This window comes from Leuciscus leuciscus (assembly GCF_965113295.1).
Source record: "Leuciscus leuciscus genome assembly, chromosome: 1".
In the NCBI taxonomy this organism is placed as follows: Eukaryota; Metazoa; Chordata; class Actinopteri; order Cypriniformes; family Leuciscidae; genus Leuciscus; species Leuciscus leuciscus.
Genome location: NC_138725.1, coordinates 10,765,992 through 10,782,549, shown reverse-complemented (window position 1 = coordinate 10,782,549; position 16,558 = coordinate 10,765,992). Strand labels below are relative to the sequence as shown.

Sequence of the window (16,558 nt, the reverse complement as noted above, 5' to 3'; positions counted from 1 at the left end):
CTATCTACTGATTTAAAATCACAGAATAATTTGTCTAATGAAATATCTATTTAAGTATCTATTTTTTCTATCCTTAACTTGGCATTACAGTTTAAATTACATTAAATAAAAGATTAATACATGCGTGTTAAAAGTATCCAATTCCGCGCATGCGTCGAACGTATTTGATTAATCAACGTCATCACGCTACAGGCTGCAGTCGTCACTTGCCGCCTTCCTAACGGTTGTTTGCCTTCACAGTGGAATACTCCTGACTCTGAGGTGAGTTTTAACTGTAAATTATCTTTAACAGTAATATTTGCCATAGTGTGTGTGTTCTACTATTATTGTATTTCAGTACCTATTTTTTATTTTTTTTTGTTAATCCAGACAATAAGTTTTTGTCGAACGACAACGGAGTAACGTTAGTTAGCTTATATAGGATAAATATGGTCCTTTTCACCCCGTTTACCATATTATGTATGTCACCACGTCAGATTGTCACAGTAAACTGCTAAAGTCTAAGGAAAAAAGTTCTTAAGTTATAACTATGTTCGTCTAACGGCTGTGGTCTGAGCACACGATTTTTGATTGTGCACGATTAAAATGGCTCCACGATCTGCTTTTGAAGAAATATCGTAGTATCCTCAGAGCCCGTCTACGGAGAGCCTTGGCACTTCCTATTAGCCCCATTGTATCGATCTTGGTTGCAGTTCCATTAGAATTCCACTGGAGGTGATCGCGGGCGAGTGCAGACTGAATGGGAGTCTATGGGGCTAGACGGCTAAATGTGTCTCTTTCACCCGATTGCCGTTGAGAAATCTCAAATTTTATTGTAGGTTTTGCCAGTTCAACATGGGTTATAGGTCGAAAATTGAATGAACGAGTACTTATGTCCTTTCGATTTCTTACAGGTTGAGTTGTTGTTGCCCATAACACGCTAGCATTCTGCTAATGAACGCTGATTGGTCAGTGAAGGACTGATTACGACCAGAGATACCGCTTGATGGCATCGTGGCATCCGAAGCAGGACCAGAAACAAACAAAACAAAAACTCTTCTAGCACGTGTATTTACCTGTGTCAGCTGTGTTGTCGATGCCTCGAGAGAAAAGAAAGTGCAGAGCGCGAAAGCACCAACGCGACTGAAGGATTGCCGTAAAGCAGTATCTCTGGTCGTACGATGTGTATGACGTCATTGACACTTTAAAAGACTTTTTAAAGCAAATAAGTGACTCTAAAAAATCTAATACCCAGCAATGTGTAATTTCTTTGCATCTCCTTTCGAATACAACATTCAAATTACTAGACAAAAAATTATATCCTGAGAAAAGTGGATTTTGATGGGTATAGCGCCATAGACCTCCATTCATTCTGCACTCGCCTGCGAGCGCCCCCGCATGGACAGAGACGTGTTACTGCAGCCAGTCCAGAAACCGGAAGTAAGCAGAGAGTGCCAATTCTCTTCCTATTAGACATTCTCTGGTATCCTGCTACAGTGCATTCAGTAGTTGGTTATGTGTTGGTTATGTGATATGTATAAAGTGAAATTAAACATTTGAGAGAAAACTACTCGGTTACTATCGTAACCTCAGTTCCCTGAGAGTAGGGAACAAGTATTGCGTAGCTATACGCAGTGGGGAAACTCCTTTTCCTCGATTTACTGAAGCCTATAATAATGTAAAACGCATTTTTGCAGCTACACAGCTAGCACAGTGAACGTCTGGCTCACTCATTGGCTGTGCTGCGGCAACTGCACATCTAATGGCGCGGGCGCCTCTGACGTGTGCGCCAATGAGCTAGCATCACGCCATTACACGTCAGAGCCCGCCAAGGGGGCTTGGCCTTAGCCTATATTAGTCCCCGAAAAACGCCATTTTAGCAGAAAACATTTGAGAGAAAACTGGATGCGTGGCTGTATATAGAGCATACAGGTCTTAAAATGACAGTATCCTAATATTAAACATGCTGCCGCTTGACCTTAAAGGGATAGTTCACCCAAAAATGTCAAATGCCATTATTTACTCACTGTAATGTTGTTTCAAACCTGTATTAATTTCTTTATTGTGCAGAACACAAAATAAGATATTTTGAAGAATGTGGATAACCAAACAGTTGCTGGTCCCCATTGACTTCCAATGTAGAAAAAAACATATACTAGTCACTGTGGACCAGCAACTGTCTGGTTACCCACATTCTTCAAAATATTTTTTTTCAACAGAAGAAAATCATTAGGGTTTAAAACAACTTGAGAGAGTAAATGATAAGAGATGTTTTGGGTTAACAGTTAACTATCCCTAATATAACAAAACACAAAGAGAAAAATCACCCACTGCTCTTGACTAAGATATTTAACACAGTAGCTTTATTAAGAATCAATGTATAATTTATACAGTGAAGTCTAGTGTTGTATTGTTATATTTGTTCATTTAATTTTGTACTTGAATGCTACTGTTAAATACACCTAAGGTAGCTGAAAAAAAATAAAGCACTGTTGATTTAATTTGTAGAAATGAAGGTTGGCTATAAAAAAGGTTTTATAATTATAGAGGTCCCAAATTTGAGGTGGTTGGAGGGTTTTTAAGACATTTGAAGGCCAAAAAATTTATGAAAAATAGCTTCAAAACCATGTCAGTTGGGAGTAGAGTTTTGTCAATATCTGCTCTCTCATCTCCACTACACTTTACAAGAATCGTGTATTTGACAGTTTAAAAACAACAAAAAATGTGAACGAAGTTACTTACAATGACAGCCAGTTTTTTTTGTGTGTGTGTGTGTGCGTGCGTGTGCGTGCTTCAGATAAGTGCACTCAGAAAACGATCTATTAGAAGTTTAAACATATAGCTTTAAAACGTGTGAAAATAATAAACTTTAATGATGAAAGAAGAACTGACACGCAATATTATTATTATTATTATTTTGTCAGCTTTTGATGAATAGCCTATTCATGTTTTAACCAAGAGAGATAAAGCGCTTACACTGAGACATCTATTGTTTGAATTTTGTTATAAAATAGACTGAATTAGAAAGTTAAGACCTTTTTTCATATTAAAACTAACAGAGCACAAAAATTATTGCGGTCATGATTTATGAAGTGTCTGTAACGGTTACGTCCATAACGCATTATTATGGTTGTTCACCGCAAGTAGTGAGATGAATTGTCGATCCTAATATGCATTTAAACATAATTTAGCTTTGTATATAAAGTTTCAAGTTATTTGCATTTGTAATTGTTATATTATATAAACTTATATAAAACTTATATTGTGATCTCTTAATTATAGCCCTTATAAATTGCACAAAAAAAAAAAAAAACAGGAAGTGCTGTTATGACAAAATTAGTCTATTTTCATTTTAAAATGGAAAAATTAGACAAAAGTTTATTAGTTTGCCTGATTATTTTAACAGATTTATTTGACTCGGCAAGCGAATGTCTGCCCAAGAAAGTGAAAGTCCTATATATTTTATCACAGGTTACGAGGATATGGCTTCCAGGAGTTATTGGACTAAGCGCCGGCACACATTAAGAATACTGAATTCTTTTGATTCATCATCTTCAGTTCAGGAGATTAATGGAGGTGAAAGTTTGGGAGAAGTTAATCCTGAATCCAATCTGGATGTCAATGATGAGGAAGATGATATTTTCATGGATTGCCTAAATTCATTTGATGACTGTGGCAACAGTAGTGATGAGAGTGATGCAGTTGAAGATGGTGACACAGACTGTAGTGATGAGAGTGATACAGTGGAAGATGAATGTGCAAAACTATCAAAGGTGCTGTGTGAGTGGGCTCTGAGGAATGATGTGCCACAGAACACCCTCTCAGATCTTCTTTGTGCACTACAGGAGTTCCATCCAAATTTACCAAAGCAAGCTCGCACCCTGCTACGAACCGCAAAAATAGCAGCCAATGTTAAAAACATCAAAGGAGGTGAATATATACATTTTGGCATTCTCACTTACCTGTGGACAATTTCAACTCTCATCAACGATGTTATCAACACTATTGGCCTCCAAATGAATGTTGATGGCTTGCCCTTGTACAAGAGCTCTGCTTTGCAGTTGTGGTCAATTTTGGGCAAAGTGTCATTTGCAGACGAACCTTTTGTTATTGGAATTTTTTGTGGCAATAGCAAGCCTCTGGATTTGGAGCAGTATTTGTCTGACTTTGTGCAGGAGGTAGCTAGCCTTGAGCAAGGCTTTGAGGTAGCAGGAAAGAACTTTCCTTTAAAGATTGACTGCTTCATTTGCGATGCTCCTGCAAGATCGTTTATTAAAAACATTAAGGGACACAATGGGTACTTTGGGTGTGAGCGCTGCAATCAAGAAGGAGTCTATGTTAAGAACCACATGACTTTCCCAGAGAAGACGGCTACACTCCGCACAGATGATCAGTTCTCTAGACAGGAGAATGAGGATCACCACAGGGGCAACTCTCCCCTTGCACGGATTAACATAGGCATGGTTACAATGTTCATTCTGGACTACATGCACCTTGTTTGCCTCGGAGTGACTCGAAAATTGATACGTTTTTGGATGAAGGGGGATTTTTCTTGTAGGTTGGGCTCTCATGCAGTGATGGCTATCTCTGCGAGATTGCAGCAGCTAAGGCAGTATATGCCAATTGAGTTTCAGAGAAAGCCAAGAAGATTAGCAGACATTGACCGGTGGAAAGCCACTGAATTCCGCCAGTTCTTACTTTATACGGGCCCAATTGTTTTACAAGACATCCTTTCCTCTTCCCACTACAGAAATTTCATGAATCTCTCAATTGCCATGTACTTGATGCTCTGTCCTGCCTTGTGTAATTATTACTGTGACTACGCTGATGCTCTCATGAAACATTTCTTAAGTGAATTTGAGCAGTTGTATGGTGCTGATGAATTGGTGTATAATGTGCACAGTTTGACTCATTTGGCTGATGATGTTAGGAGGTATGGAGCTTTAGATGGAGTGTCAGCTTTTCCATTCGAAAACTATATGAGGAAATTGAAAAAAGCTTCCCGGAAACCACAGTTTGTTCTTAAACAAATATTTAACCAAATTACACTTGAAAGGACATTTATTACATCAACAAAAGCAAAGCAGACAGACAGCAAGACACCTTTGCTGAAAATGAAACACTCATGTGGTCCATCAATACCTAACCTGCCTCACTGCACCCAGTATAAAAAGGCAATCTTTCAACAGTTCTGTGTTGCCACAACTACTGGGGACAACTGCGTGATGGTTCAAGGGAATTTGGGACTGGTACAGAACATACTATGTGATGAAAAGACCAACACAAAGTACATCATTTTCAAGAGGTTTTCAAAGCTAGATTCCCTTTACTCCAGTCCTCTAGATTCAAAAGACATTATAAAGCAAGTCATCTAGAAAGTACAGACCAAATAAACTACCTGTCAGATATAACAAGAAAATATGTTTTGATCCATACAGACACAGAATGGGCAGCCATTCCATTTCTCCACAGCTACTGAGTTTTTTTTTCTTCTTTCTTTTTTTTGTATATGTAAATGTCTTCCACCAGCGAGCCACCTTCCACCAGCGAGCCACCTTCCACCAGCGAGCCACCTTCCACCAGCGAGCCACCCTCCACCAGCGAGCCACCCTCCACCAGCGAGCCACCTTCCACCAGCGAGCCACCTTCCACCAGCGAGCCACCCTCCACCAGCGAGCCACCTTCCACCAGCGAGCCACCTTCCACCAGCGAGCCACCCTCCACCAGCGAGCCACCCTCCACCAGCGAGATGGCCCTTTACAACATTGTGGAGTTCCCAGATTACTCAGTAGGGATTGTGAGCAGCAAATGGCTTAATGAGGACTCCTCCATAACTCTGTGGCCACCTTATACTGACCCTGGTAAACACAAGGCAGCTTTGTTGATGCATGAAGTTCCTGGAGAGACTTGGAAAGCGCATGAAATATGTGTTTTGGGCACAGCAGGTAGATTTTTTTTTCCCCCAGAATTGTAAATAACTTATACTGAGCATTGCATGAAAGGTGTCAAGGAAAATGTAAATGGATGAAAGACCTATTGACATTTATTTTGTTTCTTACAGTGGATTATGAAAAGGCAAGATATAAAGCCAAAATGGCAGAAACAAATTTAATTGTTGCCAGTGAACCTGAAGAATTAGATCGCAGTCAGCGGTCAAGACAGTAAGTGTTGTTCTATTGCCTTTACTGTCTAGTGAATTTATGCAAATTAGGTTAAATATTAAATAGGGCTGCACAATTAATCGCATTTCTAATCGCGATTACGATTACGGATGGCACGATTACGTAATCGTTCAAAGCCACGATTACAAACAAAAAAAGCCGTTTACATTATTCTGCGTTTAGAGCATGTTACGTTGTGAGAGGCGAATCACGAGTACTTTAGAGAACCCAGCACAATAGGAACTACCAGAAACGTAAGTGTACACTGAAATAAAAAGTCTCTCACCTCAGAAAAACGGACTTTCCTGTCCTGTCAGCCGCTATAATGCAGTAGCGCGCACTCTTTAATTGCACGCGCAAATGCGCCGGTGCGCGCTGTATCACTTCACTAAAGCGCAAAAGAAATATGAGCATGCAACGTCGTAAATTAGTAAGTAATGAAATAAAAGTAAAATACCAATAAATCACGTTATTGGTACATCATGTGTTTTGGATGCAGGTATGATGTTCATTCTATTTATCAGGTGCAGCTTCCATGTTTCTTTAACAGTTCTTGTAAGTATTGTGTACCATGGTAACTGTTGTTTCCATAACCCCAAAATGCCACTTCTTGGTTATTTTGTATATTTGTATATGATTGTGGTGGCTCACACCAAGATTGTATTAACAAAAACGTCTCGGGTTACGACTGTAACCCTTGTTCCCCGAGAAGGGAACGAGACACTGCGTCGTCGTCGTGACGACACTATGGGAACGCCCTCAGCGTAACGCATCTGAAGCATGAATGAAATCTGTCCAATCCTGATTGGTGCTGCGTCATGACGTAGTAGATGACGGCATAACCGGAAGATACAAAGGGACGCCGGCACAAACACACGTTAGCTCCTTTGCGATGAAGCACGTGCTCTGCCCGTGATAGGTGTGGCGACGAGACGCAGTGTCTCGTTCCCTTCTCGGGGAACAAGGGTTACAGTCGTAACCCGAGACGTTCCCCTTCGAGGGAACTCGCACTGCGTCGTCGTCGTGACGACACTATGGGAACGCAATGCCCACTATGCCACACCGTAAGCACGCCACCCTAGTGTGAAGCTGGGAGACCAGGCACACTTAGGACGCGATCACTCTGGCGCCAGGCGTCACAGGGAGTTGCAGACTAAAAAATCTTATGAAGGTGTGTGGAGTGGCCCACCCAGCCGCTTCGCAAATATCTTGAAGTGAGGCTCCAGAAAGGAGGGCTACCGAGGAGGCCATGCTCCTGGTAGAATGAGCCCTCACAGCTATAGGTGAAGGCAGACTGCGCACCTGATAAGCCATGGCTATAGCCTGAACAATCCAATTACTGATTGTCTGCTTGGATGCAGGCAGCCCTTTCTTGCGTGAACCAAAGCACACCAACAACTGGTCTGACTTCCTCCACTGAGAGGACCTCTCAAGGTACACTCTCAGGGCTCTGACTGGGCAGAGCAGGTGAAGTCTCCCCTCTTCCGCCGTCACGTGAGGTGGAGGATGGAATGCCTGAAGAACCACTGACCGTGCCACATTAAATGGCACCTTGGGCACATAGCCCGGTCTAGGGTGTAAGATGGCCTTAACTCCGCCAGGGGCAAACTCCAGGCAAGTTGGCAATATAGCCAAGGCCTGGAGATCCCCCACTCTCCTCAGAGAGGTGATAGCAAGGAGAAAGGCCACCTTAAGGGTCAGGTTCTTTGCCTCAGCCGACTCCAGTGGCTCGAAGGGGGCCTCAGCCAACCCTTCAAGTACCACCGCCAGGTCCCAGGTTGGAACTCTGGAGCGAGCCGCAGGCCTCATCCTCCGAGCCCCACGGAGGAAACGTACAACCAGATGGTGCTTCCTCAAAGGCCCCTCACCTATAGGCGAGTGGAAAGCCGCAATGGCAGCCACATACACCTTAAGTGTGGACGGGGTAAGACCGGTGGAGAAACGATCTTGGAGGAACTCCAGCACTGAAGCCACTAGGCATTTAACTGGGTCCACCTCACGCTCTCTACACCAAGTGGAAAACACATTCCACTTCAGGCTGTACAGTCTCCTGGTAGAGGGAGCCCTGGAGCTGAGTAAGGTCTCGACAACATCTGCTGACAGGCCAGCCTCTAGGTACCGAGCCCCCTCAGGGGCCAGACCCAAAGGTTCCACAGCTCTGGCCGGGGGTGAAATATTGTGCCCCCTGCCTGAGACAGCAGATCCCTCCTCAGAGGGACCTGCCACGGGAGGCCGTCTAGCAGAGCTATAATGTCCGAGAACCAAACTCGGGTCGGCCAGCGGGGTGCTACTAAAAGTAGACTGATCCCCTCTCGGCGAACCCGCTCCAAGACCCCCGGGAGCAGAGCGATCGGGGGAAATGCGTACAGACGCAGCCTTGGCCACGTCTGCATCATGGCATCCAGCCCCAGCGGAGCTGGATGTCTGAGAGAGAACCACAGTGGACAGTGGGACGTCTCTTGAGACGCAAAGAGATCCACTTCCACCGGGCCAAATCTCACGCATATGGCTTTTACCACCTCTGGGTGGAGTCGCCACTCCCCGGGCCTCAGCCCCTGCCTCGACAGGACGTCTGCTCCCTGATTTTGGTCCCCGGGGACGTACATCGCTCTGAGAGACGATATTTTCCCCTGGGACCACAGGAGGATCTGGTGTGCCAATCTGCATAGAGGGCGCGACCTCAGACCCCCCTGGTGATTCAGATACGCGACAACGGAAGTGTTGTCCGAGCGTATCAGGACATGGTGGCCGCGGAGGTCTGGGAAAAAGCTCCTCAGAGCTTTGTAGACCGCCAGCATTTCCAGGCAATTGATTTGCCAAGAAGAGTGCCGGGTCTCCCACAGACCTCTCGCAAAGCGGCCATCCATCCAGTAAGGGAGGCATCTGTTGAAACGGTTTTCCGGCAACATGATGCTCCCAGTACTGGTCCCTGGGACAGGAACCAAGGTTTCCTCCATATGACGAGAGAACGAAGGCATCTGCGCGTTACTCTGATCATACGGAACGGATTTCCCCTCGGGGAAAACCCCTTGGCTCTCAACCACCACTGTAGGGGTCTCATGTGTAGCAGGCCAAAAGGTATGACGTTGGACGCTGCTGCCATGTGCCCCAGCAGTATTTGAAACTGCTTCACAGTGAGGTTGTGGCCTAGCTTCACTCTGGAGACCAACGCCTGTATGGAACCCACCCGAGCAGGAGACATTTGTGCCCGCATCGTCGTGGAGTCCCATACCACTCCCAGGAACGTAGTCCTCTGGGAGGGCGTCAACACGCTTTTCTTCGTGTTGAGTCTCAGCCCCAAGCACCTGATATGAGCGAGAACGACATCTCGATGTCGAACTGCCATATCGTACGACTTGGCTAATATTAGCCAGTCGTCGATGTAATTGAGTACACGAATGCCCTGGAGTCTCAGCGGAGCCAGCGCTGCATCCATGCACTTGGTGAAGGTGCGAGGGGAAAGAGCTAGGCCAAAGGGAAGAACCCGATATTGGTACGCTTCGCCCCCGAAAGCGAACCTCAGGAACTTCCTGTGACATGGAAGGATGGAGATATGGAAGTATGCGTCCTTCAGATCTATCGTGACGAACCAGTCCTCGAACTGGATCTGACTCACGATGGCTGGAATTGTGAGCATCTTGAACCTGAATCTCCTCAGAGAACGATTCAAGTGCCTGAGATCTATTATTGGACGCAACCCCCCATCCTTCTTGGGAACTATGAAGTACCGGCTGTAGAACCCGGACTCCCTGTCTGGCAGAGGAACACGTTCTATGGCCTCCTTGACCAACAGGGATTGAACTTCCTGTTCCATAACCCGAACCTGCTCTCAGCCGACCACAGTCCAGACCACCCCGTTGAACTTCGGGGGAGGGGAGCTGAACTGCAGTCTGTAACCCAGCTCTACAGTACGCAGGGCCCACGCAGATATATTCGGAAGCATGACCATGCGCCGAGATAATCTACTAAGGGAACCAGCCTCTCAAGGCTGGCCTCGGGTGTCAACCGAGCCTCATTCCCGACCCCCTGAAGCGGCTGACCGGCAGGGAGCAGTCGAGAATGATTTTCGGTGTGCGGACGCGTTCGCTGCCCAGCCGCAGGTCTTTCTAGAGGCGGCTGGAGCGGCGTGCGTGCGCGGGAAATCAGTGTGGCCCGAAGCGTACTGGACGGCGGGAACACAGCACTGATTTCCTGAGAGCTCCGGGGGGAGGCGACCTCGATCGCTCCACCCCGGGGGGGACAGCTCTGAGTGGTCCGGCCGCAGCTAGGACCACCTGGCAGAAGCCTTCTTTGCCTAAAGGACGGTCCTCAGATCGACCTTAGGCTCAGAAGGCTTGCCGCAAGAGCGCCGTCTCCTTTGCCAGGCTCCCTCGGGAGGGGCGCAGGAGGCGACACTCTTTTTGCACCTGTCGGTGCGAGGCTCAACATTTTAATTCCTCAAAATTAAATGCAGCCAAAAAAACACTAGATAAGTGAAACGGTGGTAGGCTGAATTAAAATATCTAACTTCTCAAAGTCAGATAATATTCCATCATTTTAATTCCATTAAGAATTAAATGCAGCCATAATCACCAGACAATACTGTTTGTTTAGTTTAATATTTATTTAAACGGTTTCGTAATCTACGCGCTGCCTCGGCAAACGCGAGATTCGAGCCGTCGGTCACAATATATCGGCTTTCATCCCTCGAGAACAAAGTCAACAATTGCGAGGTTGAAACATCCGACAGCCCACGGCTTTTTTCTATGCACGCACGCCGAGATATTTCTCAATGAACACTGCCAGCCCCCTCAGGAGCTGACTGTGAATGCCTCGCACCCAAACAGTATTATTTCACAGATCGTGTGTGTCCCTTTTATAGCAGACTCGTAATCTACGCGCTGCCTCGGCAAACGCGAGATCCGAGTCGTTCACAATATATTTGGCTTTCATCTCTCGAGAAGAAAGCCAACGGGCGCGAGGCTGAAACACCCGGAACGCACGGCTGTGTGCGTCAAGATATTTCTCAATGAACACACAGCCAGCACCCTCAGGAGCTGACTGTGCATGCCTCGCACCCACACAGAATCTTTAATGCAGAGTAGCCCCGTAATCTACGCGCTGCCTCGGCAGGCGCGAGACCCGAGCTATAGATTCTGTATTCCAATGCAGACATAATATACGCGCTGCCTCGGCAAACGCAAGATCAGTCACAGAATCTTTATTGCAGAGTAGACCCGCAACCTACGCGCTGCCTCGGCAAACGCGAGATCCAAGCCACTAGATTCTATATTGCAATGCAGACGTTATTTGGGACAATTCTTATAGGACAAACAACACCAAATAGGACAAACAGTTTCACACAGAGCGCTTTGCTGAAGAGCAAAAAGCTAACGTGTGTTTGTGCCGGCGTCCCTTTGTATCTTCCGGTTATGCCGTCATCTACTACGTCATGACGCAGCACCAATCAGGATTGGACAGATTTCATTCATGCTTCAGATGCGTTACGCTGAGGGCGTTCCCATAGTGTCGTCACGACGACGACGCAGTGCGAGTTCCCTCGAAGGGGAACTAATTTGGGACTGCTATTTAATAGCTTAACCTCGTAGGCCAACTGTTTATTTATCAGTATTTGTCATATTCTTACAATTTATTTGTATGTTAAGGAAAGTGGGACAGTACTTGTGTGTGTCAACAATTTTTGTGTAAACAAATGTATTATAATAGGCCTATATAATTCCTAAAAAGGTGGGTCGCAGCTTGATTACCATGGGGAAATTTGGGTCCCATGGCCAAACTATTCAAAACATCATTCAATGTAAATTGTGATAATCGTAATTAATAATCGCAATTACAATTTCAAGGGAATAATCGACAATTATGATTTTTGTCATAATCGTGCAGCCCTAATATTAAACATAAATTATAGTACTGGTGCATTCTTAGTTATAAATGTTGTGAACAAGATCCTGAAAGCAAACTTACTATTTCTAAAATAGTATGAGCCAGTTATTAGTATAAGCCAGTTATTTAATATGAGCCAGCTGTTTATGTGTGTTAAAATGCATTCTTGGATTGTTTCTCCTCATTTTGTGCAGACCTACCAAACGCTACATTGATTTTGAGCCTGAACCTGCTCCACTGAAACGGAAGAGACAGTCACAAACGCAGTCCAATGCAGTCGGACACCAGCCACCAGTTCCACCACCACCCATGGGTTTGCCACCTTCTGGTTATAACTCTCTGGTTACTCTGTCTCCAAGCCACCTTCCACCATCGAGCCACCTTTCACCAGAGAGTCACTTTCAACCAGCGAATCGCCTTCCACCAACGAGCCACCTTCCACCAGAGAGTCACTTTAAACCAGCGAATCGCCTTCCACCAACGATCCACCTTCCACCATCGAGCCACCTTTCACCAGAGAGTCACTTTCAACCAGCGAATCACCTTCCACCAACGAGCCACCTTCCATCAGCGAGCCACCTTCCACCAGAGAGTCACTTTCCACCAGCGAGCCACCTTCCACCAGAGAGTCACTTTCCACCAGCGAGCCACCTTCCACCAGCGAGTCACCTTCAACCAGCGAGTCGTCTTCCACCAGCGAGCCACCTTCCACCTGAGAGTCAACTTTCACCTGAGAGCCACCTTCCACCTGCAAGCCGTCCTTCACCTGCAGCATTCCCCCTTCCTGTGAGGCACTCTCTATCAGCAGGTATGTTTAGATGTGAAGATGATCAATCTAGAGTGACGTCAGTGTCGCATTAATTCCAATTCGACTGTCCAGACTGAGGTCGTTTTTTTTTTTTTTATCCGACCTGTAACGGAATTGGACCTCATATGAAAGTGGCCCAAATCCGACCTGGAAAAGAGTGTATTACATGTGACTAGTGCTGTTCGGATTTGGATCACTTTGGCCTGCAATCTGAACGTAGCCAAAATGCTGTACAATACTGGACTCTAGGGGCACACTGTTTTTTAGACCCCTATTGTGAGTTTATAGTTGGCCTATTATTCTGCTAAAACGGTCTCTGTGCTCAGTTTTAATTGTTTTCTTCCTTTTCAGGTATTGATAGATATTTAGTCAGTACACTAGAGGAGATTAAGGACAGGCTGACTACGTTGGAGAGAACAGTAGCAAATATCTCTCGATCGAGCACAAAAGAGGTCACGTTGCCTGATGACGTCATATTACCCCTCCAAAGCTACCAGGACATGGATAACTTGGAGCAAAAAATGGAAGATCATCAATGTCGGAAAGATTTGGTATGTCAACAGTAGCTCTTCTCAAGACACAAATTACATACACTATATGGACAAAAGTATGCTATTACACCCTCAAGAACTTCAATGGCATGCAATTAAAATCCATATGCATTAACATGGACTTGGTCCCCCCTTTGCAGTTGCAACAACTTTCACTCTTCTGGGAAGGATTTTCACAAGATTGTGGGGTGTCAGTGTTATTTTATGATCAAACATCCACAAGAGTATTTGTGAAAGTTGTTGCAACTGCAAAGGGGGAACCAAGTCAATTGGTCCACATACTTTGTCCTGATCAACTAGTGGCGCTGTTCTACAGGGTAGCCGCGGGGTCTTAAAGGAGAACTCCAGTCAATTTTAACATAGAGCTCATTTTTTTGTGAATTTGGAGTGCTGTCAGTACAGAGAACAACGACAAAAATCGGTGTTGCCTACACAGTGTTATCCTCTTTTTAAAATTTGCACCCTGTTGACTTCAATGGGGCAAGTTTTCCTTGATGTGTCATTACAAGTGCCCAGCCATGTGAGTGATTCCTTTAGAGTTAACACGGGTGAATCTGACTGCAGTAGATGTGAAAGATATGAATAAAAATGAAGTTAATTCAGCCAGCGCTCATACCTGTATTTTCTTCCTGTTTTCGGTCAAAGTCCACAGTAGTCGATTGTCGAGTTCACTCGAGTTCACGCGTATAGGTTATCACGCGCGTGAACTCGACAATCGAGAAATAGTCACCAGGGGGGTCCTGAAGTAAGAGAACCTACTGTCCCCAAACTGGCAACAGTGCAACTTCACCCAACTTTCTGCCATAACTAGAACTGTACTTTTCACTGACTGAAAGCTTTTGAAGGGGTGGTTGATTATGATTTCTCTTTTCTAACTTTAGTTAGTGTGTAATGTTACTGTTTGAGCATAAACAACATCTGCAAAGTTACAACGCTCAAAGCAAAGAAAGATATTTGCTTTTAAAGAAATCATTTTTTAAGGACTACAGCAAACGGCTGGTAGGGACTACACGAGCTTCCTCCTAGTGACATCACTAACCCTGTAATTTACATAAACCCCGCCCCCGGGAATGAGATTTATAGATTATCATGACAGAATATGCTAATCAATGACTAGAAGATAACTACACATAAGCTACCTAAATTCATCAACTAACCATTTAGAAATGTCCTGTTGCTTCTACATGTTGTCACTTCTTCTTGAGTCTCTCCATCATTGTCTGACTCCAGTTTGAACATAAACATTGACATTTCCAGTGCATGTCTGTGTGAGGTAAAAGGACACAAGCTTCGCCCCCTGTGCTGAGAGCAGCAGCTCATTTGCATTTAAAGGGACACACACAAAAACGCTTTTGCTCACCCTCAAAAAGTGACAATTTTAACATACTATATAAAAATATATGTAGGGAATTTTGAGCTAAAACTTCACACACACACTCTGGGGACATCAGAGACTTATTTTACATCTTGTGAAAAAGGCATTATACCACCCCTTTAAAAATGTTTTGTCCTGAACCTATTTTTTTACCAATGCAAATTTCTTTTTAATTTGTGTATTTTCCTTCCTGTTAGACTGTCTATCTAGGAACCATTGGTGGGTGTAATGTCCAAGTTGCAACTAGGAGAATACTGACAACATTGATTGGCCATTCTTTAGCCACTCAATTGAACTGGAATGGCTCAAACCAAAAGAGACCTTTTCAGAACCTGAGGCTAAGGAGGGTTGTAACAGGTAAGCTAGCATGTGGTATTAGAAATGGCATATATTAATTACTTCCCACACACTGTGTTGTTTCATGCCTATTTGCTTTTCAGAGGCTGTAAGAAAATGTTCCTTTCATCCAAGTCCTCCTGATTCTGAAATTGAGAGTGAAATAAAGGTGTGGCTGCGGAATTCAAGAGACAGAGCGGGTGGACGAAAGGAGCGCTACCACCGTCTGCTGACTAGTCAAGAGACCTCGGGGGAAGAGTGACCTTTGCTGAAAATGTTTAATGTGCTAATTATTCATTGTCAAAGCTCAAAGTAATAATTTTTTTTTAAATTTTTTTTTATGTTTATTTGAATTAATTTTATATTTGTATAGAGAATTTTTTGTCCCTTTCAGAGTGTTAAATTAGCTTTATTAAAGGATTAGTTCACTTCAAAATGAACATTTCCTGATAATTCACTCACCCCAATGCCATCCAAGATGTTCATGTCTTTCTTTCTTCAGTGGAAAATAAATTAAGTTTGAGGAAAACATTTCAGGATTTTTCTCCACACAATTGGCTTCAACGACAACCAGAATGTTGAAGTTCAAATCAATGCCGTTTCAAAGGGCTCTGCACGATCCCAGCTGAGGAATGGGGTCTTATCTGGCGAAACGATCGGCCATTTTCTAAAAAAAAAAATATATATATACTTTTTAACCACAATTGTTCGTCTTGTGCTGGTCTGCGATGCGTCACGTATTGCGTCATCACGTTGGAAAGGTCCCGAAAAAAAGAAGAAAATAATAATAAATTAAAACAAAGATGTCGGACGATTTTGACGTTGGAGGAGAAAATGAGGTGGAATTTTTCGTCCTTCCCTACCTTTTTGAACCGGAGTACACAGACAAATAACTTAGATAGATGACGTGACGCGTGACCTTTCCAACGTGATGACGCAATACGTGGCGCAATGCAGACCAGCACAAGACGAACAATTGTGGTTAAAAGTATATATATATATATATATATATATATATATATATATATATATATAATTTTTATTATTATTATTATTTTTATTTTATTTTGAAAATGGCTGATCGTTTCGCCAGATAAGACCCCATTCCTCAGCTGGGATCGTGCAGAGCACTTTGAAACGGCATTGATTTGAACTTCAACATTCTGGTTGTCGTTGAAGCCAATTGTGTGGAGAAAAATCCTGAAATGTTTTCCTCAAACTTAATTTATTTTCCACTGAAGAAAGAAAGACATGAACATCTTGGATGGCATTGGGGTGAGTGAATTATCAGGAAATTTTCATTTTGAGGTGAACTAATCCTTTAACCTGTGATTAACCTGAATTGAATGTTTTATATTTTGTAATTAATAAACACATTAATTTGAAACCCCTTTGACTACTGTACATTTTTGACAATAAAGACATTAGTTAAGTGGTAACTGCATCCATTTCAGATGTATAGAAT

General features: G+C 43.9%; 2 protein-coding genes and 1 long non-coding RNA gene across 3 annotated transcripts in view; 2 read left to right on the top strand and 1 right to left on the bottom strand.

Annotated features, from left to right (window-relative positions):
- LOC309492825 overlaps positions 1–16,558 on the top strand; it is a 143,374-nt gene that overhangs the window by 61,647 nt on the left and 65,169 nt on the right. Inside the window, exon 2 of the long non-coding RNA XR_014203721.1 lies at positions 622–1,462. This is a non-coding gene — a long non-coding RNA (uncharacterized lncRNA). The remainder of the gene's footprint in view (positions 1–621; positions 1,463–16,558) is intronic.
- LOC309488812 (uncharacterized protein) overlaps positions 1–16,558 on the bottom strand; it is a 70,106-nt gene that overhangs the window by 17,641 nt on the left and 35,907 nt on the right. The gene's annotated exons all lie outside the window — the stretch shown is intronic.
- Positions 5,495–16,085, top strand: LOC309508348 (uncharacterized protein; the record flags this gene model as incomplete). Its single annotated transcript, XM_082182939.1, has 6 exons — positions 5,495–5,924; positions 6,041–6,140; positions 12,218–12,831; positions 13,183–13,382; positions 14,955–15,114; positions 15,198–16,085. 6 exons carry the CDS (start codon positions 5,495–5,497, stop codon positions 15,353–15,355), a joined length of 1,662 nt encoding a protein of 553 aa, XP_082039065.1. The 3' UTR covers positions 15,356–16,085.